Here is a 27,032-nt window from a genome sequence, read left to right on the forward strand (position 1 = left end):
ACAACCTCGGTGCGCAACCAGTTCACCATACGCTGGAACCGTACGCATCCAAGGTTGCAAACACTATATCGAGGATATATTGAGGAGGAGTCACAGAACAGCTGCAGAGGGATCGGGTGGAAGGTGCTCTTCCTGGCTCATCGTTCAGATGACATTCAGCGGAAAATAATGATCATCCATCTCCAGTGAAGGCAGCCGAACAGTCCCGGTAGTCTATCGCTTCACAGTTGAAAGTAAGCATACCGACAGGAATATGTGAACAAGTCAGTGAATGCTCACTCTGAGACGTTTGTAAAGCAACAACAAGCATTAGCTAAAATGTACTGTGTGTTGGTGTGTGTGTGTGTGTATCAGGTTTCAGTGGATATGTAGGCCTGAAAACTGTCTAATCACTAAATTATTACTTTATCTAGCCTAAGACAAGGATGCCTGCTTACCTTGCAACAATGACAAAAGTAAGATATGCATATGATGTCTTATGCATACGATTTTAATGTAGACTTGATGCATCAAGGAGACCAGATGGTGAAACATTATACAAATGCCAACAGAGTAACATAAGCAATTGTCTGACAATTGTCCCACAGCATCCACATATATCTTCCTCTACTTGCATCACCCATTCCAACAGCACATTCATGTTTGGCTAGAATTGCTTTCACTCTCTATGTTAACTGTAGGTGTTCTCATCCTATTGGATAGTTTAGTCAAAAGCATGCATACCTAAATCACATTGTGTCCTTAAATCTTGCCACTGGTGGAATACGCAAAAGAGGTGAAGTTGGTGAGAGTGGATGTTGGTGCCTCTCTGTCTGGCGCATCTGAATTAGATATGAAAATCCCTAAACGTAGACACTACAATGCACTGTTTGTTGGTCCATTATCTATAACCTGACCTTGGGCACTTCTTGTAGAGAAGGGAGTGTGTGTGGAATGTACAGGATTGTAAAACTTTCCTCAACATAAAGTCTGCAGAACCTCAGGAGGAGCCGATGTGAGTAAACAGCAGGAGATCCAGCGCAGGATTCTCCCCGAGTGAGTAGGGAGGTTGATGATGGTTCATGCGTAAAGTTAAAAAATAAATAGAAAAAAAAGAAAGCAATTATATCAGGGTTCCGCAACGGAATTAATACATTACTTACTGCATCTGTCTGTTGCACCACCCCTTACCTGAAAAGTCCTGTAGAGGATCTCCCGCTCTTTTGTGCTTGTGTGTAAGGCAAACAGCAGAGAAAGACTGGAGGCCCGCAGGTGTGTTCTGAAAATGGAATTAGAGTTGCAGGGATGCTTGAGGTTCCGTATATTTATTGCTCAATGGGAGAAAGTTTAATTAGTGAGTTTACACGGACATGTTTTACGATAGAACAGGAATTATTAACCTGTGTATCTTTGGACCGTGGGGGGGTGCCAGAATACAGAGAGAGGACCCACACAGTCATGGGGAGAACATTATTATACTGTATACAAACAGATTTATTCATATATTCATCTCTTTTTTCAAGGAATTTTCTGTCAAAAAAGTGCCCATCACAATTTTTCTTAATCCCAACCTAATATCATCAAATTGCTTATTCAACAGTTACAATGCTAAATTTATTCAGTAAATTCTCACTGTTAAGAAGCTGAAACTACAGAATATTACATGTTTGATTATCAAAAGGGCTGACTATTGATTATGCGTCAATAGATTAAGCGAATTGTTTCAGTTTTGCAGCATCTTTCATTTGTGTCTATTGCTAGTATGTGTTTTTTGTACAATACATCCAACAGTAGCAAATTTTTAATCCCTCAGATTTAATAGAACCAATGCATGTGGATTAATAATATGCTTTTTCCCCCTTAGAAATTCACAAGAGACAAAAATTGTAGACCCTCCTGCTCCTCGCCATCAGCATGCGGTGACTGGGGTCTGAAGACCCAGTGTGTCCGGCAGCAGAAGGCAGCTTAAATGAAGGATGAAGAGCCCAGTGCACAGATACAGGGACGTAGACCATGGGCGTGGGCATTCCGGGGATAGGGCAGGAGTAAACTGCCTACAGGCTGAGCAGCGAATCCCCATTTCCAAAGATGTTATCACTTCCTCCTCTGCCTCTGCCATGTGGTTCATCTGGGATGCCTGCGGCATAGTGTGTGCGGTCATCACCTGGCTGCTGGTGTTGTATGCCGAGTTTGTGGTGCTGTTTGTAATGCTGCTGCCCTCCAAGAGTCTGACTTACTGCATTATGAATGGGACCTTGTTCAACACACTGGCCTTCCTTGCCCTCTCCTCACACCTCAGAGCCATGTGCACTGATCCTGTAAGCTGAGCTTTTTCGGGGGTTAATTTCTGGGGCTGTACCCAAATAAGATTTTTTCAGTTGGATATTCAATGATTCTTTTTATGTGTCATGTAACACCATTTTTTGTTGAAGGTTTTGGCGAGATGTTCAGGGTTACTGCGATCATGTAATTTACTCACCCTCTAAGCTATTAGGGTTGGGCAATTGGCCGAATATAACGTCTCTAATATAACATCTATAAAGACTGAGTCCATTGTCAGTTGTTATTTTAGTCATAGCTGGGTAAAAACAACATAATTTGTCTTTAATTATTATTACAAACGTGTTGTGTTAGAATGTTTTGCTGCACTGCACGTTTGCAAAGATACAACGGTTAAATGGTTTGTATTTATATAGGTTTTTTCTAGTCTTTACTGTACAGTTTGCCATTCACACACACATTCATACAGTGCATCTATTAGCAGCACTTATTTTCTATGAGGGACAATTCAGAGTAGGGCTACACGATATTAGGAAAACATGTCATATGTGATTACGTTGTTTGATATTGCAATGACGATATGACTTGCAGTCCCTGGCTACGGATGCAGAGACCACGTCAGCTCCATAGCCGGGAGAAGGTGCACAGCCCGGCTGCAGCGCCACCGGGTCCGGGTCAGACACCACAGAGCCATGCACAGCTCCACTAAGTCCACCTATGGCTTTAATTTGGGTCTTTTCATACACGTTTTTTTTATCTTTTAGCGTCTCTGTCATTGTCCACTGCGCCAACTGCGTCAAACCAAATAAAGCGACACCAGCTCCTCCAGCACCACATACATTTACTAAGTTTACAAAGTCTGTTGTTTTTACCCAGACTGCATATACTAGTGTGTCCAGAGAGAGAGAGATAACAAACTGAGCTGAAATTTCTTCAGAGTTAATTATTTGGATACTTAAATACAGCAAAAGAAGAAATTGAAACTGCGAAGAAATGCAAAGACTTTATAGAGCTCTCTGTGTGATAACAAACACGAGATAACTCGTGAGCCATCATATTTTTATTTTTGTTGCATTTACATAGAATGCAGAGAAAGTATTCATGAGGATGTGCATGTCTAATAACTGACTTGTCTCAACATGCATACTTATATCATCTTTATTCGGGCAAAACATGTCAGTAATGATGTATGTCGAACAAATGTTCAAGAATGTGTATGGATAGGCAATGCAAAATCTCAATATATAAGTATGTTTAGCCTTATTTGCTAATTATTTTGACTAATTATCAAAAATTACACTCAAGTCTTCTCTGTGGTGATGTTTCCTGGAAGGGGGCCGTACCTAAAGGGAATGCTACTAAGGAATACATAGAAAGCCTTCAGTTGAAACCAGGGCAGGTGGTCTACAAATGTCCAAAGTGCAGCAGCATCAAGCCTGACCGAGCGCACCACTGCAGGTAGGGCTAAATGTGGTGTAATATGCTCATTTCAGTATTTGATGTTCACACACCTTGTCCTATATTTACAGCTGCAGTGTTTTTGTACAGTGCACACTGTTATCAGAAATGTCAACCTAAGAAAATTGCTCCTGCCACAATCTTGTTTTTTTCACTCTCTACTAACATTGTAATTCACAGTTTGCCTTTTATTTTGATCAATTACTGTTTCCCCTTTACGTGTAACTCTCTCACAGTGTTTGCAAACGCTGTATACGGAAGATGGACCATCACTGCCCCTGGGTCAATAACTGTGTTGGGGAGAGCAACCAAAAGTACTTTGTGCTTTTCACAGTAAGTTCACGCTGACAAGGAGTCTCAATCAGTTAAAGACCAACTTTCAGCATCTAAAGTTGGAAGATAAGATAAGCTTTATTCATCACGTACGCAATTTTACATGGTACAATGTGCAGTGAAATGTGTTATTTTGCCTGCATCCAGTTTTTTAAATAGTAAAATAAAAGACACAATATAAAAAATAACACACAGTAGTATTACAAGGTAGGATATATAAATACTATTATATGTAAAGTTAGGAACTGTATAAGTGTTTAGAGTCTGGTTTAACGCTCAGAGATTACCAATTTGTCAGATTGTAGCTGAAAACCCATTTTACTAGCTTTTTTAAGGGGTTACCTTGGTAATCAGTAGAAGTTGCTGTTGTAATGCCATACAGATGCAGATGAGAGGGATTCCTCAGTGGTTACCACTTTGTATGCAGTGTATATGAGGAAATGTCCTTCATTGTGTCTTTTCTTTTCTTGTCTTTTAACCCAGATGTATATTGCACTCATCTCTCTCCATGCTCTGGTCATGGTGGTCTTCCATTTCCTCTATTGCTTTGAAGATGATTGGACAAGTAAGTGTTTTTAAAGCTCTATAACCTATAACTTCCTTCCCTATCAAAAAAGATCTGTCAGAATTTTGAGTCCTGGATTGATATTGTATTTCACTGTAACTATTCTCTGACACTTTTATTGTAATACAAATTAATTTAAGTAACATTTAAAATTATTTAAGGATATACATTGGCAAGGTTTATTTTAGTTTGAGATATCTTAAAAACTAAAGAATGTTTTACACCTAGATTTGGCAGAACAGGTGCGTAGGAGAGGGACAAGTAGATCAAAAACTGTGAAAAGAGCTCCAACGTGAAATCAGTAATTTATTATGATGCATTATTTTGGTACTAGACCTTAACAGGTCAGCCACCCAGTCACATTTTTTTCAGGTTAAGTTTTCAGTTGAACCTGAATTGATTCATTCATGGCAAGTTCAAAATTACCATTAAATGAAGATAAATTATCATTATCATAATGAATATGATCAGGCCTCACAAAATTATATATACAATAACCATTGTCATAGAAAAAACTATATATCATAGAAAAATAAACATTTATACATCAATCCAGAATCTTCCTCCATGTCCACCTCAACATGTAAATGCAACCAAAATCCAAACAAAATCAATCAAAATCATGTCTAACACATTTTTAAATAACTTTTTCGGTTCAGAAAGTTATCGATTCACCCTGCCTTCCCTTTGAAAGTAGAATGGAAAACCTATATTTGTTTTAAGAGGTGAATAAACATTATTATTATTATTACTTACTTAGACAAAAAGAAAGACGAGAATGGCAGAGCACATACTGTACCTCCGCCAAAGCCATGACATGTGACATGACATGTCTGTCCTGCCGATGGTCTTAGAAGTTAGAACATGAAGGAAAAATGACTCTGTCTAATAATCTGCACCAATAATTTCAACCAAGAAAACTAAATGACCATCAGTTAACATCAGGCTTTTCAAGCTAAGTCACAGAATAAGACAGTATTTTTCTCTTTCTATCCATAATGATGATGAATTGTTATGGATAAATCTCCATCAGGCTTTATCTACACTGACAATACTTAATATATAAATAATAGCGTTGTTATACAATTAATGTAAGGTGCCTATAGTTAATGTAAGAAAACCTTAAGAATTGGACATTGTCCTTTTGTAGTAGTTGGAAATAAAAAAATTGCAAATATTTGCGTTCCTGCGGGACTCCAGACAGTGTTCCTTCCTCAAACTCCTTACCAAAAACCATGATTGGCTACATGCCGGGTATAATCGGTAACGGTGGTGTTGTCACAAGTTTATAACCCGGTGGGAAAGACTCTACACAGTGGCATCCCTAGTGTCTAGTTGTTACTATTGTAAATGGGTTGAAGATAGAAAGAAAGTTGTCGAATCATACAGCAGCACCCTTAGACTTTCATTCTGTTTTCATTGCAATTTGCTGTTTGACTGACTGCCCTTAATTAGATCTCGTTTTTTTATTTTATTTGTATTACTATTAATATTTGGTTTACAAAGTCTTATCTACAATTAAGCCCGATTCGACTTTAGTTGATCCCAAAGTCAGAAAATCTATTTTGTAAGATGAACTAAAAAAAGAGTCGATTGTAGGTTTGAGAGTAAATACAGCATTAACTGTATTGATGTTATAAAAACTTTGTGAAATATCATGATTGAAAGCTGTCGCTGACTTAGGATTAGTTGAGCATGATTTGTCAAGGTGGGAGCTTAGTACCATGGCTCCATATCCCAAACATTACTGTTAGTGTTGGAAAAAAACTCTTCTCGCGATAATCTTTTTCGTCATGATATACCACTATATAAATCAAGTCAGCGCCACTTCACTTAGGCACATTCGTTAGGTCAACAAGGGAGACAAGTTTGTGTGTGTGTCTGCTCATCTCTGTCCCTCTTCACACATAAACAGATAATCACAATTAAAAAAGCCACAGAATTCATATTTATGTTCCTGGATAAACGGGACGTTGCTCTTCTGCAACAATTATGTTAAAACACAGCATTGCATCATAATCTGCGGAATAACTTATCTTCTGTCTGTCTGTCCGTTAGTCCATCCGTCCATCCATCTTCACACAAGAACTGATAATCACATGTTTTCAGTTATTATGATTTCTGATCATTAAATCCGGATCGTTCTGGTTACTTTAACCCTGATGTCCTGGAGACATGTTATGTATGTGTTGTGTAGCAGGTTTAAATGTGCGTATCCTAAACACTTGAGCAATTCAAAGAAACACCAAGTAAACGTCTGTACTGTACGTGTCCTAATAACTTCTGATCAGTGATGGTGTTTATTGGTGAAGTATAAAGTGAGCGCAGGTCAGTGGGGAGTGAGGAGGAAGCAAACTCAGACAGTACAGGACGACAGGATCTTTAATTTGAGTGTCCTGTCTACGTCCTTGTAGTGATGCATCTAAGAATCAGAAATGTCCACATCTCTCTGCAGGAGCCCAAACATTAGCACATGTGCGGCTGCCGAATGCAACTACTACACTCTGCTGTGTGCATCAACCTAACCAGCGACGTGGCTGTAACTCTATTCCAGCCACAAGATCAGTTCGGTGCTGCTTTATTCTCATTAACATTGGCTGTTCGGGTATTCTGTCAAAACATGGACGGAATGACTTATGGATCATGTCTTATATTTCTATCTCAAAAAATATATATTGTGATAATTATCTTTATTGTTTTATTGCTGCAGCCCTTACTACTTTGCAGATTCTGTCTCTAAATAACGTCTTTGCCGCAAGATGGCATAATTCATGCCTGGGATATTTTGGCTTCATTTCTTGGGAGAGGGAAGAAGAGGATACCTTTCCTCCATCTTTATATACAGTCAGGATTAAAACTTGAATTAGTTAATGGATGTTTCTGTTACGGACTGTCAAGCAGTGTGAGCAGCAGTTCCAATTTTGAGTGACCTCATCATAAATATGAATACTCTCCTCTACTTTGTTCATAATGAAATAAGACAGCAGGTCACATTGAAAATCAGGTGTTTGTTGATTTTTTATGATGAGTCGATAAATTTACAAAACTTGCCACTTAACAAAAATGTATGTGTATAAGGGACTGGAAAATACAGCAGCAGTGACTGACTGTAAAGTGGTGATAAAATATAGTATTAAAGTTGTACTTAAACCTGTAGCTACAAGTTTTTCTATCTGCTTAGAAATTCACCCTAACTCTCCATACTCAGTGTATCACTCTCTGTGGCTGCGGACTGATTAGTGTATAAGCTTAGCCTCCTTCATTTAACGAAACATGGTTCAACATTAAAATAACTGTAGTTTTTTTTTATCTTAGTGTAGCGGTTTTTCATATGATCCTCTTCTTTGCCCTCTCAATTCTCTTTCTCCTTGTCCCTCTGTCCCCCCAGAGTGCAGCTCCTTCTCTCCCCCTGCAACAGTCATCCTCCTCATAGTCTTGTGCTTTGAGGGTCTCCTCTTCCTCATCTTCACCTCTGTGATGTTCGGCACCCAAGTCCATTCCATCTGTACCGATGAGACCGTAAGTGACCTGTTTAGTGTCAAACACACCCCTCCTAACCATTTTTTCTACAACATCCTGCTACTTTTCAGATGTTCTCCATGCTATTTTCTCCCTCTGTTGTTTAAAGATTAATATCGTTGACTTTCCAAATCTAATTTAGACCATTGCAGCCAAGTGATGTTTCTCCCTCTGTAGCCTGAGGGTACATCCACACAACTACGTATTTGTTTCAAAACACATCATTGTTGCTATGCGTATGCCTGTCATCCAAACTATAATGGAGAAGTTTGAAATAGAGTTGGCCCTGGTTTAGTTTGAAAACTCCAGTATTGTGATGTAGTCTGATTCGTTTCTATCTGTAGAGAATCGACTACTAACGGTGAGGGCAAAACTTTAATACCTACAGGTCCATCTTGTCATCGATCCAGAAGAACCAATCTCTATTGCACTATAGCTGCTCCTTATTCACAGTGACCATCTGCCTCTTGTTAACACCAACTCACACTTGCCTAATGTATATGAATAGTCAGCTGATTCACATTTTCAGGTGTGTTAGTATGTACAGGGATTATTACGGCTGGTACGACACAGAGGAGACCTGTCAATTCTGCAAATCCCAGAACCTGAGCTTGCAGCACATCCTGTCTGGCTACAATGATACGCTTACACAGGGCCAGTATGAAGCCTGAGGGTACATCCACACAACTACGTTTTTGTTTCAAAACACATCATTGTTGCTATGCGTATGCCTGTCATCCAAACTATAATGGAGAAGTTTGAAATAGAGTTGGCCCTGGTTTAGTTTGAAAACTCCAGTATTGTGATGTAGTCTGAATAGTTTCTATCTGTAGAGAATCAACTACTAATGGTGAGGGCAAAACTTTAATACCTACTGGTCCACCTTGTCATCGATCGATGCAAATCCCAGAACCTGAGCTTGCAGCACATCCTGTCTGGCTACAAGGATACGCTTACACAGGGCCAGTATGAAGCTCCCTGAAATCCTTGAGATATGCAAACTGGAAGCCAGCCTCTCAACAGTTCAGAATCAGAATTCTTTTGTTGGCCAAGTACATTTTCACATACAGGAAATGTATATGGTGTAGTTGGTGCATATGGAATAAAACAACAATATATACAAGTAGAAAAAGCACTAACTGAAATTGGCAAAAGAGCAAATATCATCATAACAAATAGTGAAAACTACAAATAAAAAATACAAATAAGAGACCAATGTTTTAGGAAATAGAAAAATAAGTTATTTGGGCACTTGCAGAACTAAGGTGCAGTGATTTATTTTTGATGTAGTTTGTAAGGCAAGTGGGCAAGATTCACAGCAGCAGGACAAGGGAGTGGTCTCTCCTGTCTCCAGGAGTGGAGTGGAACATGAGACCTGACCTCGACCACCAGTTGAAACTTCCCTTCCCTTTGACAGGACATTGTGCTATCGCTTACCCCCCAGTGGGACAGTCATCATTGCTGAACTGTCGGTTCCATGGGACGATGGTATGGAAGTTGCCTTCGAGAGGAAGAAGTATACAGAGCTGGAAACTGTATGCTCAACAGCAGGATGGAGGGCATACACTTATCCAGTGGAAATCCGCTGTACAGGATACACTGTCTCATCCACCCAGCGGTTCCTTATGTCTATTGGGGTCAGAGGCTACAAGCTGAAGCAGGGTCTCAAAGACCTTGCAAAGGAGGCAGAACAAGGGGCTCCAAAGGAAGGATATGGTTTGGTGCAGAGAAGGATTCTAGGGCCAGCTGCAGTGAGTGGTAGTGAGACATCCCTGCAGCTGCGCTTTCACCTCGAGATTTTCCGAGATTAAAGGAGCAAGTGAATAGTGGCTCCCACTTGACAACCCTGCAGTAGGCGCAATGGCACCATCTTAGATGCGTCAAACAGAGTTGCCCAGCAGGTGGACCCACTTGTGCTTACATTTACATTTGATTCAAAGCCAAATCGTTTGTTTTGGACAGACATTGATTCAGTTTTAAGAAGCTGTTTTAAAACAAAAACGTATTAGTATGGATCTAGCCTGAGAAAATACTTTTTTACTTTGATTTAAAATCTTTGAATAGAAACTTGAAGGTTGAATGTGTGGTTTGGGATGGTAAGACCAGTGATACAGGTATATATGGTTTCAAAAAAATGCTTGTGAAATTAGTCTTACAGTAACATGGAGCTCTTCCACACTAAGCTGTATGCATCCGTTAGAGCAGAAAATAAAAATTTAATGCAGTGCAGGACTTCCCTGTGCTTCTCATACAGCTTGTTATACTGTATTGGAATCATGATATGCAGTTATTGTAGTAAGGAGGAGATTGCATGGAAAAAGACTGAGAGAATGTTTTTTCAGAAAGTGGAACTGCACCTGCTGCTTTAAACTGGTCAGGAGCATCTCTTCCACCGGCCCTCGACCTGTTTTATTTGAAGAGGTTTTATTATGAGATATAATATCCTGCCATTTTCTCTTAATTTTATCGGTTGTTCTGTTTGTTATACCCACAGCATTTACCTTCTCACAGATACTCTCCCATATCGCGTTATATCAGTTATATCGATATGTCTTTGCTGTAGCTTAAATACATGTTATTTGCCTTTTCCACTAACACCTCCAATTCCATGACATTAAATTTCGCTTTCTGCTTGCTGTCACTTTGCTCTCTGTAATGCTCCATGGCGGAAACCAGTAATGAACGCAAAACACTCAAATTCAAATACTACTGCCTCTACCATGTTTGCACCTGTTATCAATTACGCAATTAATTTTAGAAGATCACCCGCAAAATGTCCACCAACTAAATGTGAAATCTGTTATAATGCACACACAATTTAGCACTCTTTATTCAGGCTCTAAGTAGATCAGGCCTATGGAGTATTCCAACCTTAGTCACATTATGTAAACATGTATAAGTGCGACTAAAAATGCTCCTTGGTTGAACCAGTGCACCTAATAGTTAGCTGTCTATTTGTATTTAGCAAGTTGTGTCCTTTGTCTGAGAGCAAGGCAAAGTTTACACTCAGTCACACTCACTGACACAGACAAACAAAAAGTGAAGCAGATATGAGAGAGGAGAAATTGTTGATGTTAACAAGGCAGTATGTGTCGAACAGTGGCAACTAAACCGAATACAGTGTTTCCATGACGGACCGCCAATGCAAAACGATTAGTGCCTTTGGATCAGGGCAGAATCTGGGTCAATATATTGTCCAACAAAAACTGTTGTGTGTAACAGGCCTGCCTTAAAGGTCCAGTTTGTAAGATTTATGTGAAAGTTATCTATTGGCAGAAATTGAATTTAAAATAAACACCAGTGTGTTTCATCTAAACTGTACAAATTGTTGTTTTCTTTACCGTAGAATGGTCCCTTTATATTTAAATACCAGACTGGACAAAGTAAACACCTTTTGAGTTTTTATAACTACTGAAGGATACCACAGGTTCTATGTCACGTTTGGAGGTGAGAGGCATTCAGGTGCAACATGACACCACTAGATGTCACTAAATTCTACAGACTGAACCTTTATTATTTTTAATAATGCAGGAAGTTAGAGGTTTCCCTGCACAATTTACAGCTCAAGTTCTCTGACAATATCTGTCCTATCCAAGCAAAATTGGTATTTCACAATGAAATATCCTTAACTGAATCGATATATTGAACGAATTGAAAATCAAATAAAATCAATACCATGTGAAAAGGAATTGAATCGGTTTGGCAAATCACTGCCGATACCCAGCCTTAGTTGAGAAATTACTAATGTATTTGGGAACTGTCAAGAAAAGGTAAAATAGGCGTATTGTTGCGATGCCAAAAGGATCAGTGAAAAATCATAGTTGCACTTAAATAATGTTCTGGTGCACCAGTGCAATCAGAGTAAAATTTTAGTCTGGAGCCCTTATCTTAATCACAATATAATGGCCTTTTGGAGTTTTCACAGCAGTCTGTGACATCGACATATGGCAGCTATCAACTGCTTGATAATACATCTCCTGGGTTCCAATGTAATGTCTGAGATATGATGACCTGAGTTGTAATCAACCAGAATATAAATTAAGTATTCTGTGAATATCGTGTGAAGACTATGTCCACTTTATCACAAATGGTAATGGTAAATGGTCTGTATTTTTGTGGCTCTTTTCTAGTCTTCATGACCACTCAAAGCTCTTTACAGTACAGTTTTGACATCAACCCAATTAAACACATTCACACAGTGCATATATGTGCTGGACTATCATACATCAATTATACACTCCCAGTACAGCCGTCAGAGACAATTTGAGGTTCAGAAGCTAGCCCAAGGCACACCGAATGGGGGATACTGGGATCTTCTGGTTAGTGGATGACCTGCTCAACCTCCTGAGCAACAACCACACCCTTCAGACAATAGAAGTAGATAAATATATCACTGGAAGCCTGAATTACTTGGCTTTTGGCACAGACGGTTTCCCTTCCCTCATATTTAGCAGTTTGAATGAAGTGATATTTTCATTTGGATTTATTGACAGGGTCTCAAAAGCACACCTACTGAAGTTTGGTTATCTTTCGTTTTCAGGGTATAGAGCAGTTGAAAAAGGAAGAGAGAAGATGGGCTAAAAAAACTAAATGGATGAACATGAGGGCGGTGTTCGGACACCCTTTCTCCTTATTGTGGTTTAGTCCCTTCTCCACCCCTGACCATGGGAAGGCTGAGACATACCAGTATGTGGTGTGAGAGCTCAGCGCAGGGAACGAGGCAGCCGGGTCGGAAACAAATTGTGAGGCCTGGTCCAACCCCACAGAGCAGACGTTTGCCATTTGGTTACTCCCAATGCTGAACACGATTTACACACTGTATCATGGACAGCTTCTCATCTCTTTTTTTGTTGCTCTATACATTCAATTTTGTGATAAATCGCAGAGAAAAGGAAACTTTCAGTTTGTGTATCCTGTATCCAACTATGATGAATCTTTTTTTATCTGACCTTCTCTGTGTTGTATCAGAAAACCATTTTCTCACTCTGTCTTGTCTTGCTTTTCCTTAAGATTTTATTTCAGCTAATTTACAAGAAGTCATTTAACCACCTTTCCCGATTGATTTCTTGTCAGTCAAATAGTTTTAGATTTAGGTACTGAAGTTTTAAGACATACACTCTGATATTTCCACTGCCATCCCAGTAAAATAGAAAAGACAAATTAGGGTTGCAACTTATCATTTAAAAATATATATATTATACCGAAATGTATCAAATTTACTCCCAGAGAAGAAAAATAGAACAACAAACAGGACATTGCTTCTGGCAATACATACATATAACCCTAACCCAAACTAATGCATATTTCAAAGCAACAATTAAATGCAACAATTTTACCATACAAAAACAGCTTGAAAATCATCTTGATGTTGTGCCTCTCTCGTTTTCACTCTGGCCCTCTTCAGAAATGTTATCAACATCTGATCTGTGATCTGATCACATGTGGTAAGAGTTAAGCGCAGGTCTGAACGCACCCAAATGCGTCCTGAGATCTGATCACTCAAGCCAAATGCGGAGGTGGAAGCATGTAATCAGATTTTTGCTAATTGAATGCAAATGCAATCTGGGCCACGAAGGAAGGGCTGCATACTCATCTTACCTACCACAGTTTCACAACGAATTACACATTTAATAAAGAATCTAACATGATTACACATCTCAGTGCCCATATTTTGTTTATAGCCACAGCAAAAATATCAACCCTTATCACAACATAATGATTGACGTTCTCCTTAATTGATAAACTCCTCAGCTACATGACATTAATTCAACCCCTCCGGACTCCTCTCTCCCTACCTCTTGCTTGCTAGCTCACACCAACTCAAAAAAAGCACACAGTAACATCTGCATATTCAGTCTGGATAAAACATGAACTGAAAAAAAAAATTGTAATATGTAATTATTTGCATTTAGAGTGGAAAAGTGAGATCTGATTGCAAGTGGTCACAGGAGACATATTTAGGATGCATTTTATGTAAATTGTGACACATACTTAATGCTCTCTACTTGTGATTGAATCCCTCAGGATGGGTGTTAATACTAGGTGTGAACAGGGCGAACAGAGTTCGCTGTATTTGTTTCAGGGACTGCACTTCCTGTTCAGGCCTTGTTTCAGTTAAGTGAGTGTGGCTACGCAATGAGAGATTGAAGGGCTGTGTTCTCTGTACATGGAAAAACTGCATAACGTCAACAACTCAGAGCTGTTACTCAGCACAAGTTACATAAGTAGTTTTTAAGACAATTCGGGGCTCCTTTCACACATGCACATCACAGTGGGAGAGACTCTGCTTAAACACGTCCACAACAGGAACCAATCGTTTACATGATACAGGTAAGGGGTGGTACAGCAATGAATTCTGCTTCAGAGATTACATGCCTTTGTTTACACATCGACACCAGCTTCGACTGACATTGCCACAAACTGTCTTGACATCTTCATCGGGGTCTTCATGTTTCCATCTGTTGCGTGTCAGAAACATCATTAACAGAGGTTTACGAAACGTTATTTAATATATAGATAGGTCACATCTGCATAAATGATCTCTGAATTTTATCAATCATCCAATTTTAATTGTATAGCCCATATTCACAAATGACAATTTGTCACATAGGGCTTTAACATGTGTGACATCCTCTGTCCTTAACCCTCAACAAGAGTAAGGAAAAACTACTAAAAACCCTTTCAACAGGGTTAAAATACGTAGAAACCTCAGAGAGAGCCACATGTGAGGGATCCCTCTCCCAGGACGGACAGAAGAGCAATAGATGTCAAGTGTAGAGGAAAACATAATCAGGATAAAGGTTTTAGCAGCATTGATGAGGGTAGACATTTGAAGGATAACTGAAGGTCAGATACTTGAAGGTCAAGTATCTGAGGAGAAATACTATATTTCAAGCAGTCCTGCTGCAATCATAGTCTATGGTCAGCAGCCAGCAAGATCATAATCCACCATCAAGATCGGATCCACTATAGTCCACAGTCATTGTCCACTGCCGCCAATTAGGATCCATCATCAGATGCCACCTCGGTTGTGGTCCACCACCATTATCTGATTCCATTATTATTATGATCAGCCTGTGTTTTTATGCCACACTTCAGATGGATACATCTCAATCTAGAATACACAGCAATTACAAAATAAGGTCTGACTCTACAAATGAAAAAAAAAAACAGAACATAGAAGGCTGCTGTAACCAAGTGGTTACCATGGTCAGTTGTCTCAGTACAGAGCACACAGCTTTCAGCTTAAAGATCTCTTTAATGATGGACACATACGTTTACTATCCCCCCCTGCTTTTCTGTGGGGCTATTCGCTCTGTTCTTTTGACTTTCAGAGGACCACAATCCTGTGTGCAGCATTCCTGTCTCCCTCTGTCACAGTTGTAAAATACCCACCAGGCACAGCTGGAGGTGTCCCTGATCCACCTCCTCAGCCACAGCTGTCAATCATTTTGATTGAAGATAAAAAAGTATTTTTTTTTTCCTCCAAAGAAAATCTGTTTGCCAGCTTGCTTTGCTTTGCCTTGTTTTGTTGAGACATTTTTGCACTGTTAATCTGGGAAATTTAATGGCCTTTTGTGGGCAAAATTCCAATGTCAACTTATAGTATCTGTATCTGAATTTTCATAGAAAAGCTTATCTTCCTGCAGTAACAGATTTTCTCTGTTTTCTTCTTTTTTTTGGAGAAAAGCTTGGCCTACTGCAGTAACACCAATTCTATTCAATGAAGGATAAAAAAAAAAGAGTCTTGGCTATACAATTATCTCGACTGGAGAAAAGTTTAAAATCCTGTTAAAGAGAACCTGTGTAAAAAAAAATTGAACTTCTGTATAGATAGAGCATATTAAGCAGCATCTGGATTGTAATGGACTTCAAAGCCTCCAAAATTGTATTAACTTGACACTTACAGTTCACATTTACACTAATACTTACATCGGCACACTGTATCATTTAAAATGTTCACCTATGTGAACCGATCTCTGTATTTTATACCTCTGTTCTTTGTCCAATTTTCTTTAGAAATTTGAATTCTGTCCAAATATTCTGGAGATATTTTCAGCACAGGCACAGAGAATCATTGTTTCTCAATTGCAATAAAATAACTATGTTTGCCCACTTTATTTGTAATAGCTAACTGTGTTTTTCAATATTTAAATAATGTTTAAAACATTTTATTTTTACTTTCCCCTAACACACTCCTATACTCATTCACCCTTTCATTGTTAAATTTCACTTCTGTCTTTTACCCTTCTCCCACTTTACTGTTTGTAATCTGACCCTTTTCTCCCAATGTTCTCTCCACTCTCATGCATTTGCTTTGGTTGATAACGCACTCTGCCAAAAGCTTTCTGAAGCAGACGGCTCTTTAAACATTGACAGAGGTAAGCTTGGATAAGAGATCATGTTAAAAAATCCCATCAAGCTAAACACATCATAAGCGTGCTGATTTCAATCATGAGGTCAAAGTGCACTACTTATTTCTTTTCTTTTTTCTTTCAGTTTTAGATTCAACTAAACATATGTTTGAATGAGTGACCTCTGTATCGCTTCTGCTGTTTTTTAAAAATATTTTGTACGGTTTCTTATTCCAATTATTAATCAATTTCAAGTTGCACGTGAGCAGTTTTGTGATTTAAATTAATCTTGGGCCTGTTTCTTAGAAAACAAGTGAATTCAGTCTGGTAAAATTATTCTCGATAGGGATTTTAGGAAAGTCAGACATTCGTATTCCCTTAAAGCAACATCTGTAATGATTCCTTCACCCACCCTTATTAGATCAAAATATTTTTTTCAATTGTTTTTGTATTGCATTTTTTTAGTGGACCTGGAAAAAAATTAAGAGGACTACAGATTTTGTTCGTCAATTTTTGCAGTATAGTCACTCTAGGACAGGATTGCTGTTGGCCAAAATGGAAAGAAGGAATAAACTCAGCAACAATTTCTTTTAAACATACATACAGCAAATGAGTATTATTGCCTGTTCAATAATTTAATTATCAATGCTATTTTTAGTCTGGTTCGTTTCACGTGTGTCTGAGAAGCTAGCCCACGAAGCTAAACCATGATTGTTTGCTGCAGTTTTTATAGTACCGTCATCTGTGTCCCATGTGTGATTGATTATATGTAGAAGGTTCACAGTTAGTCCTTGTGACTCAGCTCCTTTCACCATCAGACTCATTGTGTCTTCTCCAGGCAATCGAGCGTCTGAAGGGCGAGACAGGGAAGTGGGTGAAGGTGCCGTGCTGGGAGGCCATGCAAATGGCCTTTGGAGGCCCGTTCTCCTTTTCCTGGTGCAGCCCCTTCACAGGGCTGAGTTGCAAGACGAGTCCTCTAGAGCACAACACCGCCACACAAGGGGACATAATCAAGGAGGACATCATAGAGATATCGCTCAACTAGCACTGGAGAAAAAAAAAAATCTTAGTCTGAAAGAGCTGCTCCATTGGCACATGAAAATCTCTTGGTTTCCAACGTTTTCTAATGTAGAAACCACCTTTCTGGAATTTAACATTTACATGTATATAAATATATATTAGAATATATTATATCTAATATAATGTGTTTAATATAAATTGTGTGTGAACTTTTCTAAATGCACTGTACCTTCACACACCGTAAGAGAGAATCCAATGATCAGTAAATTCCTGCTGCCAGACCTGCAGTCTCTGATAAAATAAAGGCAGAGAGGCTGCAGACGCAAATGTCCAAGTGAGAGCCTCTGGAGTTTCTGCAGACTTTCTCTCTCTGGCCACCTTGTATAAAGTTGGAGCACGTCAGGAGACCAATACATAAGCGACAGAGAGGTTGATGATGTTGATCATGCTGAGAAATATCTCAGCATGACAAAGTGGAGCCATACAAATAGAACTCACAGATGAAGAGGTCAAGAGAGTTATTGGTGATATGGGCCGATGCTGGTGTTGATTCTACCTCCGCAGCAGAATTTAGATGTTACTTCCTGCCTGCTGCACCCCCCCTAATCTGAACACTCCATGGAATTTGTCGCTGTTGTGAACACACCTGAGCAGAGAATCTCCTTAAGTGTTGTTCATTTTTAATAGGAAACCTCTTGAGCAAGACCCAATTATCCAGAGTTCCTTTAGAGGTCATGTCTGAAAACGTCTTTTTACAACTCTGCTTCATTGTCTCTGAGGATTTGTATTCACCTTATGCCTTATCGGTCTTTCATGAGAAAATGTTTAATTGTAACATACTTTGCATATTGTTCAACTTCTGATCTATGCTATGGCATATGTGTCTGAGTTTCCATTATCCTTTTTATCACTCCTGTGCAAAATGGAGGGTAATTGTCTTCAGTTAGAAGTTTCTCCTCTGTAATTGAGTGAGCTAGAAAGAGGCTGCTGGCTAAGAGTGTTTACATTTTTAATGGGTGCTTGATGTTTGATAATGTTTACATTATTTTACCTACCTGTGTTGTATGACTTTGTGGGTTTAATCACATATTTGTCTTAATTGAAAGTTCATATTAAATCTGTATTTTACAAATTACCATGGGTGTGTTTGTCTTAAAAGCAAGTGTGGTCAGACACCTTGTTGGTGCATTTCTATATTTTTAGGCAGCAGCAATTGCAGTATTTGCACAATTGACCAAACAATTCTTATCCAGATCCACATTTTTAGAATATTAATATTTAGTGGCATAGCCAGAAACACATTGTGTGCCATGCACACTCTGCTTGTTACACACACACACATACATAAGATGTGCACAAAATGAACCCTATTCCTCTTCAAAAGCATTCTCATTTATCTGGTAAATTGTCAATTATGACCTTAGGCAATCTGCTGATGCCTAATGACATGACATTAGTGTTTGCAACTAACCAATGATTTCATAGGAAAACTACAATGCTTTTGAACAATGTGCCTGGTGCCTGGTTGCGTGGATTTGATTTGGATTTGCATGGATTTGAACATGACTGATAGCACCAACCCCAATGTGCTTTAGACCGTGAGCTTAGATAAATTAAATAGTGCTCCTTTTTTTAATATAGGAAGAGATGTTGAATATCCCTTGTATGTTTGAAGATCTTCTGCACAATTTAGGTTACCAATGACCACTAGATGTAATGCCTAAAGTAGGCATTAAAAGATTCCCCAAATCCTTGGTTCTGTTCATACCTCAGATTTTCAATTCAAGAATTGTTGTCTAACTAAGCTAGTTAAACAATTACCTCAGATATGGTCACCAAATCATGGCTGACCAAAATCATTTGACACATGCAGTAAACGTAATGTCTGATCTTTATAAACAAAACAGCTTGTTTTTAAATAGAATAGTTTGTGATTTGCATCTGTTATTGTGTAAATCTCAAATTAGTTTTGTTGCATGCTCAAAGTAAAGAGATCAACAGGCTGCACCTACAGCATTTGTGAAAGTGATGTCTTCATGTGATGTATATGTTCACATTGGTGCATAAGCAGTACTGTGCTACCTGTATGTATATCAAAACCATTGCTTGAATCAAACTAAATTCTGTTCAGTTTTTCAAGTGAGTTAAATGAGAAGATAGATACTACTCATTTATGCAGGGGTGTCCTAGTGGGGGAAAGAGTGGAACTGACCTTCCAGGGCCCCAAAGGGGAGAGAGGCCCTTAAAAACCCTGTGTTTGTTTCTGTTCTTTTATTATTTATTTTGTATTATTTTATTCATTAAATTTCGAAGTACTTAAAAGTGGCTGAATCAATCGATTGATATTCACTGAAATTTGTATCCAAATAATTTTATTAAACTGATATTGCTAATGTATTTTCTAATTTGTATATTTAGCCATCATCTTCCAATGTATGTGTATTATTTTAAATCTTTTAAATGGTGGTCTCATTCCGTTGATAGTGTGAATAATCATGGAAATATTCAAGCAGATTAAAACCTTAGAATCATATCTCTAGCAAAATTATCACTACAGAATGTTAACGTCTGTGTCTCACTGGCTGCGGTTGCGGAACAAATTAAAGTGGCCAAATCAGCTGGGGTTCAGCCACAAATACCACGCAGCTCTTCTAGATATTCAAGGTCTCGCCTATTTCCTGCTTATGTGTGCAGTTTACAGCAGAATACATAGTGAAAATTATCTTAACAACAATTAAATGTTTATATGTTGAATATGTCATGTAGTAGAAAAAAACTAAGTATGGCGGAAAACTATTTTGTAGTTGAAAAGTAACTGAAAAGACCTTAATAACCTGGGGTCTCATTTATAAAAGAGTGCATAGGATTCATACTAAAAGTGTACGTACTAACAAAAGCCGAAAATGGCGTACGCAAAAGATAATTCCAATTTATAAAACCGTGGGCACGCACACCCGAACGCAATGTTCGCTTTATAAATCACAGTCCACCTGAAAACTTTCGTAGGTGGATCTGCCTCCAAATCCGCCATCCACACGCCCACTTTCAACCATAAATGGTCAATGCAAAGCACGGCACGAATATAAAATGACGCTGCTGACCAATGGGCTTCCCCCGTGAGTCCTGACGGAGTCACGGCATCAGGCGATGAGAAGGAAGAAGTGAAACTTTCTGACACTGACATCGAGGCATCTGTTAGTGAGGTGGAGGTGAAGAGCGACTTTATGGGTTTCTTCATTTCTTGTAAGTGATCTGTGTGCTCTGTGCTCCTGATGGCACAGTCACGTTCACTCCAGTGATATGATGATACACGCATAGTGTTATAAGCAGTGTTGGGAGTAACGGCGTTTAAGTATAACGGCGTTACTAACGGAGTTCTTTTTCAGTAACGGAGTAATCTAATTAATTACTTTTGTCATCGTTACAACACCGTTATCGTTATTGATAATGTAAAGTGGCGCGTTACTACAATTTGGTTGAATGAAGCGTGCGGTTGTAACAAATCACCCTGTTCAAACCCCAGGTGAAATGCTCTACGCTTTTAATTTTAAGGACACGGGCGGACTCGACCCGCTGTGTACCTTGCGCGCTGCCCGACCAAGTTATTATAAACTCAAGATCCCTGGTTGGACCGATTACCTTGTTATCGGTCTAACCCCTAATTAAATAAATATAAATATAAACGAATTCGACACAAAAAGGTTGCGTATTATAAGTGTATTTAAACAAAACCCACATCAATCCCACATATCCCCGTGCTCGATCCCGCAAACCATGGCGGCCCCGTAAACATAAACACGCTATTTACACACATTCAACACATCAATATTTCCCCCCCAGGTCCATAATATAATCCCCAAACAAAACGTCCCAAACAAAAATGCCTGCAGGTGAGCGAGGTGAGTGTCGCAAACAAATCAAACCAAGTCCACGCTTTCTCACCCCCTTCCAGTGCCCAGAAAATGTTCAGTCCTTGAAGTAATCCGATACGCGACTCCCAGGCAATAATCCCGTTCGCTGAGAAAAATCCATGCAAGTCGTATAAGATCTTCTGGCAGTCGAACCTCTGGCCGCACCGCCAGCCCGCAGCTCCAAAAAAACCACACACCTTCAGATAGACAGCCCTTGCTGGTACGTCACTTCCTCATATTTATCACATTTTGGGTTACATAAAACAATATGACCATCATCACACAAATCATAAACAAATACATACACAGATCCATATCCTCATTCTTATAATTTGAAGGTGTCTGACTAATAATATATATACCTTTTCCGATACATAAAGTGCACTCAGGTGACCTTTACACGGTGTCATATTACACCCCAGCTGCGTGGAGAGAGCAGGGCGTGGGGATGACGACACCGTTGCAAACGCGATGATGATTGGCTGGGTGGGCGCGCGGATGCCCTGCTCACGCTGTCTCACTGCACGCTCTGACTACAGCTCAAGACAGCGACAATGGCGACGAGCCAGGGAAATTCAAAAGTAGCGTTCAATAACTGTAAGTACCGGCACTACTTCTCACTCTTGGAAATTAAAGGCAAAAATGTCTATGTATCATGCACGCTATGCCCAGGGAAAAAAACTTTATCCACGTCTGCCACAAGTAATTCAAATCTAATAAAGCACCCTACATCAACCCATGCGAACATGACACTTGTTGCTGCTGCAGCTGCTAACCCAAGCCCAAAAGAAGCTAGCGTGAGCTCCAGAGAAGGAAACGGAGACACTCAAACAACCCTCGATTTTTCGGGTCAGCATCAGCAACAGGTGACCAAGGCCGAGCTGAACACACTGATTGCAGGGTATGTTGTTGGAAACATGCTACCCCTATCCACTGTGGAGTCAAAGTCATTCAGAGCTATCCTTGCAAAAATACCAATACGAGGAGGAGGACAGGGGGTTGCCCCATGCCGAAACACTTTTGCTAAATTCATCGACAGTGAATACGAAAAAATGAATATTGAGCTCAAAAAGTCATTGGATGAATTAGAGTACATTTCAACTACAGCAGACATCTGGACTGCCCACAATAAAAGTTACATGGGTGTGACAGCACATTGGATCAATCCAAATAACATGGAAAGAGAGAAAGCAGCTCTTGCCTGCAGACGGTTTAAGGGACATCATACTCATGACGCCATTGCAGTTGAGCTTGACAATATACACTCAACATATGGGATAACACACAAAATCACAGCAACAGTGACTGATAATGGCTCTAATTTCGTTAAAGCATTTAAGAGGTACCAGCCACTTGAGTGATTCTGAAGAAGATGAAGATGAGGTGACATTTACAGACATTAATGATGCTCTACATGCAACTGCTGATGATCCTGATGTTGTGATCACTTTGCCCCCCCACAAGAGATGTGCATCACACACACTAAACTTGATTTCATGCACAGATGTTGACAAATGGCTGCTGTCGCAACCTGCAACAAAGGCTGTTTACAGAAGTGCTACTGCCAAATGTACTGCCCTATGGAACAAGACTAGTCGATCATCTTTGGCTGCTGAAACAGTTGATGAGTTGGTGTCAAAAAAGCTGCTTGTACCTTGTACAACACGATGGAATTCCTTCTATGATGCCCTGGCTCGAATCTGTGGAATATCCATGGCAGACCTTAACACCATCTCCTCCAAATTAGGACTGACAGCGATAACAGAAAGGGAACGCCAGTTTTTAAAGGAGTACTGTACTGCGATGAAGCCCCTTACAGTTGCTTTAGATATACTTCAGGGAGAAGACAACTGTTTTCATGGTACACTCCTACCAACGATGGAGACATTAATGCTGAAGACAGAAGCCCTTAAAAGTGGCCTGCAAATACTGAGGGACCTTCCTGACGCCATAGTCAAAGTAAGAACCCATGAATTGAATACTTTTTATTTATTAAGTGAACATTGCTGAGTACTCATAATAATAAATACTACTAATTATAATAATAATAATAACACTGATTTGTGTTGATCCATACATTTAATGTGATTATTTTTTATAATTTCAGGCTATCAAAACCAGATTTGCTTATGTCCTGGGAAATGAAGAGGCGATACTTGCTGCCGTAACTCTTCCAAAATTCAAACTTCGCTGGCTGCGGTCACAGGAGTTAAAGGATAAGGCTAAGGCAAGTATGCTGGCAGAGTGCCGTAAAATTGTCCATGAAGAACCACAGCCAGGTACCAGCAGCACATCTTCACATCACACAGATTCAGCCAAAGAGAGCGATTTCTTTGCTTTTGAGGAGGATGAGGACACCTCTTCAGCAGAAAACCAGGTGGCAGACTATATTAGATCTTCAGAACAAAACTTAAACTCTCTGTGTGGATTTTCTCTCATCAAGAAAATTTCACTACGTTACAATGCTGCTACTCCATCTAGTGCACCTGTTGAGAGACTGTTCAGCCTGGGCAAACTTGTTTTCTCTCCGAAGAGGAACAGGCTGTCGCACAAAAGATTTGAAAAGCTTCTCCTCCTACGTTACAACCACTGGTTTAATTGTTAGATGAGAGGAGTATTTCAGTATAGATAGATTAATGCATTGATCATTTTCACTGAGAATGAACAACATGTTAAGCTACATTGAGAGTTGGATAGTGCTCTGTTTATTGTGCAATAATATACAGGTTCAGAGAATTGCACTACTTAAAGGTCAAATTTTCGATTGTTTCTTTTACAGAGATTTGCACTATACTTAATGGCCAGATCTTCCTTTGTTACTTTTTACCCAAGTTTACATTTGCGTGTTTTGCACTTGATTGCAAAGTGTGAATAGCTGAATATTATTTATTTTTAACATTTCATTTTGTTACTGTTCTGAATATTTAAGAGTTGGATAGTGTTCTGTTTATTGTGCAATGGTATACAGGTTCAGAGAATTGCACTACTTAAAGGTCAAATTTTCGAATGTTTCTTTTTTACCCAAGTTTACTTTTTTGGGTATTTGGTTTTGTACTTGAATGCAAAGTGTGTGAATATTATTTTATTTTCAATATTTAATTTTGTTACTCTACTGAATATTTAAGAGTTGGATAGTGTTATGTTTATTGTGCAATGGTATACAAGTACAGATAATGGCACTACTTAATGGCCAGATTTTCCTTTGTTTCTTTTTACCCAAGTTTACATTTGCACTTGAATTTTATTTTCAATATTTATTTTTATATGTTTTAATTCTATGCATCATATGGCAGGCTGCAATCTATTGAGTTCAAATAAATACCAAATGTTCTAAAATACTTTATATAGTGTTTTTATTCTTCAATCAGTTAATATAAACATCTTTGACGTTAAAGATGTTACAGAACGTAACAGCGTTATAAAACATGAAAAATAACGCCACAGTTACTTTGCTGAGTAACTAATTACTCTAACAATGTGGTAACTGAGTTACTAACTCAATTACTTTTTGGGAGAAGTAATTTGTAACTGTAACTAATTACTTTTTAGAAGTAACTTGACCAACACTGGTTATAAGATATTAATAAAACTATTAATGACTCGGCTCCGTAACTCGGCTGTTAAATCGAATCTGAACGTAATTTGCTTTAAGTTGTTTTATATATTTTCAAATTAAAAAGCATGTGTGGAGCAGATATGTTGCGCGAGCAAAACTAAGATGTTGGTTTTAATGTAAATTATGAATTGGATCAATAATCTGACTGCACTTCACCACCTCACGTCTGCATCGCCACTTTCTTATCTCCAAAACATCCGTACGCATGGGTCAGAGTTTGCGTAGAAATACGCTGATTTTCCCATCAAGTTTGTTTTTATTAATCAAAGTGCCATACTCCTTCCATTTCTTAAAGATGGATTTAACTGAACTCTGTGGGATGTCCAGTGAGTTGGAAATATTTTTGTAGCAATCTCCTGACTCATACTTTTCAATGATCATTTCTTTGAGTTGCTTGGAGTGTTCTTTTGTCTTCATGATGAACTAGAGACTGGACCTCCCAGACAGTTGTCTTTATACTACAATCACTTGACACACATCAACTGCACTCAGGCGATCTCCATTTCACTAATTGTGACACTGCTGGCATCAACTAGCTGGACCTCTGTTGAATTAGGTCAGTCACTTTAAAGGGGGTGAATATTTATACAAACAATTATTTTACACTAAGTATTTTTTATTAATTGAAATTAATTCTGTTTTCACTTTGATATGAAATAAGCTTTTTTTTCAATTATATTGACCATGATCACATCTATAAAAGCAACAAAAGGGTGAAACATCCAAGGGGGGTGAATACTTTTCATAGGCATTGTATGCAACAATCCCTGATGTTGGGATAATTGTTACCAAAATACTAGTTTTGAAGGAAGGAAGGAAATTCAATGTCCTCACCTTTCCTCCAAGTATGGATGTAGGAAGAATGAAATCATATCTGCCAGCAATCTGTTGTTTTGTTATTTAGATTTATTTTAATATTTTATTCCTTTGTTATCTATGTTTTCCATGTTTAAATGTTAAAGTTTGTCAACTGTCTGTTTGATGTTTTTGTCACCAACCCCAAAAAAGCTTTAAAATAAAATATAAAAAAATTTAAACTTGAAAAGTTTCCATTATCCTGTCACAGTTTGTCAATGAAGACATCCTGGTTGACCAAGGTTTTTTGTGACCGTGAATGAAGAGCAGAGGCCACACAATTGGGACAAGTTAAATTACTGCCATTACTCTTTCTTTTTTCCCTCCCCCTGATGGGGAGACTGAGGTGTGGATACATGAAGCACCAACAGTCCACACAGAGTGACAGAGATGCCTGTCCACCATAGAACAGCATGCGTCTCTCCAAAAATCAGCCTTCCCAGGAGGGCCTGAAGACACAAAGCAAAGAGAATTGTGAAATGGCGATGAGGCACAAACCCTAAACACTTTCACTAAAACTTTATGTATTCTATTTAGTGCTGTCAGTTAAACGCGTTATTAACGGCGTTAACGCAGACCCATTTTAACGACGTCAATATTTTCTCGCGAGATTAACGCAGAGCTGCCAACTCTCTCACTTTCGCCGTGTGACAAACGCTTTTGGTTGGTGGTTGACTAAGTCACAATAATTTTTAAAACATCATCGTATCAGGCCGTCATGAAGTACCAGGAGCGGGCGAGTCTGTGTGTCTGTGTGTGTCCTCCCAGATAGCGCACCGGTCCTGGGGCTCCGCCCCCTGCCCCCGCTCACTCGCACAGAGAGACACAGTGAGATCATAGCTCGTTCATGTGAAGCAGCCACTCAGTGACTGACTGACTGCTTCTTAACTATGGAAACAGTGAAAACACAGAGTTTCTTTGGTCTCAGCTTCAGTATCTGTGTCCGCCTCCAGTCTGACCTGCTCTCGCTTTTTGTTTTAATATTTCGCCAACTAAAATATATATTTTTAAGCTATTAGGCTGCAGCTATATGTTTTTATTTATTTGAAAATAGGGTACTTCTTATTTCATACATTTTCCACAAATATGGGGAGGACTCAAATAGCCCTACAAAGTTCTGTGTTTAATTTATTTCAAAGTAG

At 39.0% G+C, this 27,032-nt stretch overlaps 2 protein-coding genes across 3 annotated transcripts in view; one reads left to right on the forward strand and one right to left on the reverse strand.

Annotated features, from left to right (window-relative positions):
* LOC128448849 (palmitoyltransferase ZDHHC3) lies at window positions 1–18,643 on the forward strand. 2 transcript variants are annotated; one of them, XM_053431665.1, is made up of 7 exons: window positions 1–233; window positions 1,844–2,297; window positions 3,593–3,717; window positions 3,954–4,050; window positions 4,534–4,615; window positions 8,004–8,134; window positions 17,327–18,643. In XM_053431665.1, exons 2-7 carry the CDS (start codon window positions 1,956–1,958, stop codon window positions 17,531–17,533), a joined length of 984 nt encoding a protein of 327 aa, XP_053287640.1. In that variant the 5' UTR covers window positions 1–233; window positions 1,844–1,955; the 3' UTR covers window positions 17,534–18,643. The 2 variants fall into 2 exon arrangements, with proteins under 2 accessions (XP_053287640.1, XP_053287641.1); XM_053431666.1 differs by lacking the exon at window positions 17,327–18,643 and adding an exon at window positions 12,675–17,029.
* LOC128448850 (transmembrane protein 42) overlaps window positions 13,308–27,032 on the reverse strand; it is a 20,057-nt gene continuing 6,332 nt past the window's right edge. The window contains exon 3 of the mRNA XM_053431667.1: window positions 13,308–26,339. Coding sequence (XP_053287642.1) covers window positions 26,196–26,339 — 144 coding nt within the window. The 3' untranslated portion in view covers window positions 13,308–26,195. The remainder of the gene's footprint in view (window positions 26,340–27,032) is intronic.

This window comes from Pleuronectes platessa, chromosome 10 (genome assembly GCF_947347685.1).
Source record: "Pleuronectes platessa chromosome 10, fPlePla1.1, whole genome shotgun sequence".
Classification (NCBI taxonomy): Eukaryota; Metazoa; Chordata; class Actinopteri; order Pleuronectiformes; family Pleuronectidae; genus Pleuronectes; species Pleuronectes platessa.

Coding starts and splice junctions, on each gene's coding strand:
- LOC128448849 (XM_053431665.1), top strand. CDS start 1,956: ATGAAGAGCCCAGTGCACAGATACAGGGACGTAGACCATGGGCGTGGG. Junction 2,298..3,592: donor GAGCCATGTGCACTGATCCT/GTAAGCTGAGCT, acceptor GTTTCCTGGAAG/GGGGCCGTACCTAAAGGGAA. Junction 3,718..3,953: donor GACCGAGCGCACCACTGCAG/GTAGGGCTAAAT, acceptor ACTCTCTCACAG/TGTTTGCAAACGCTGTATAC.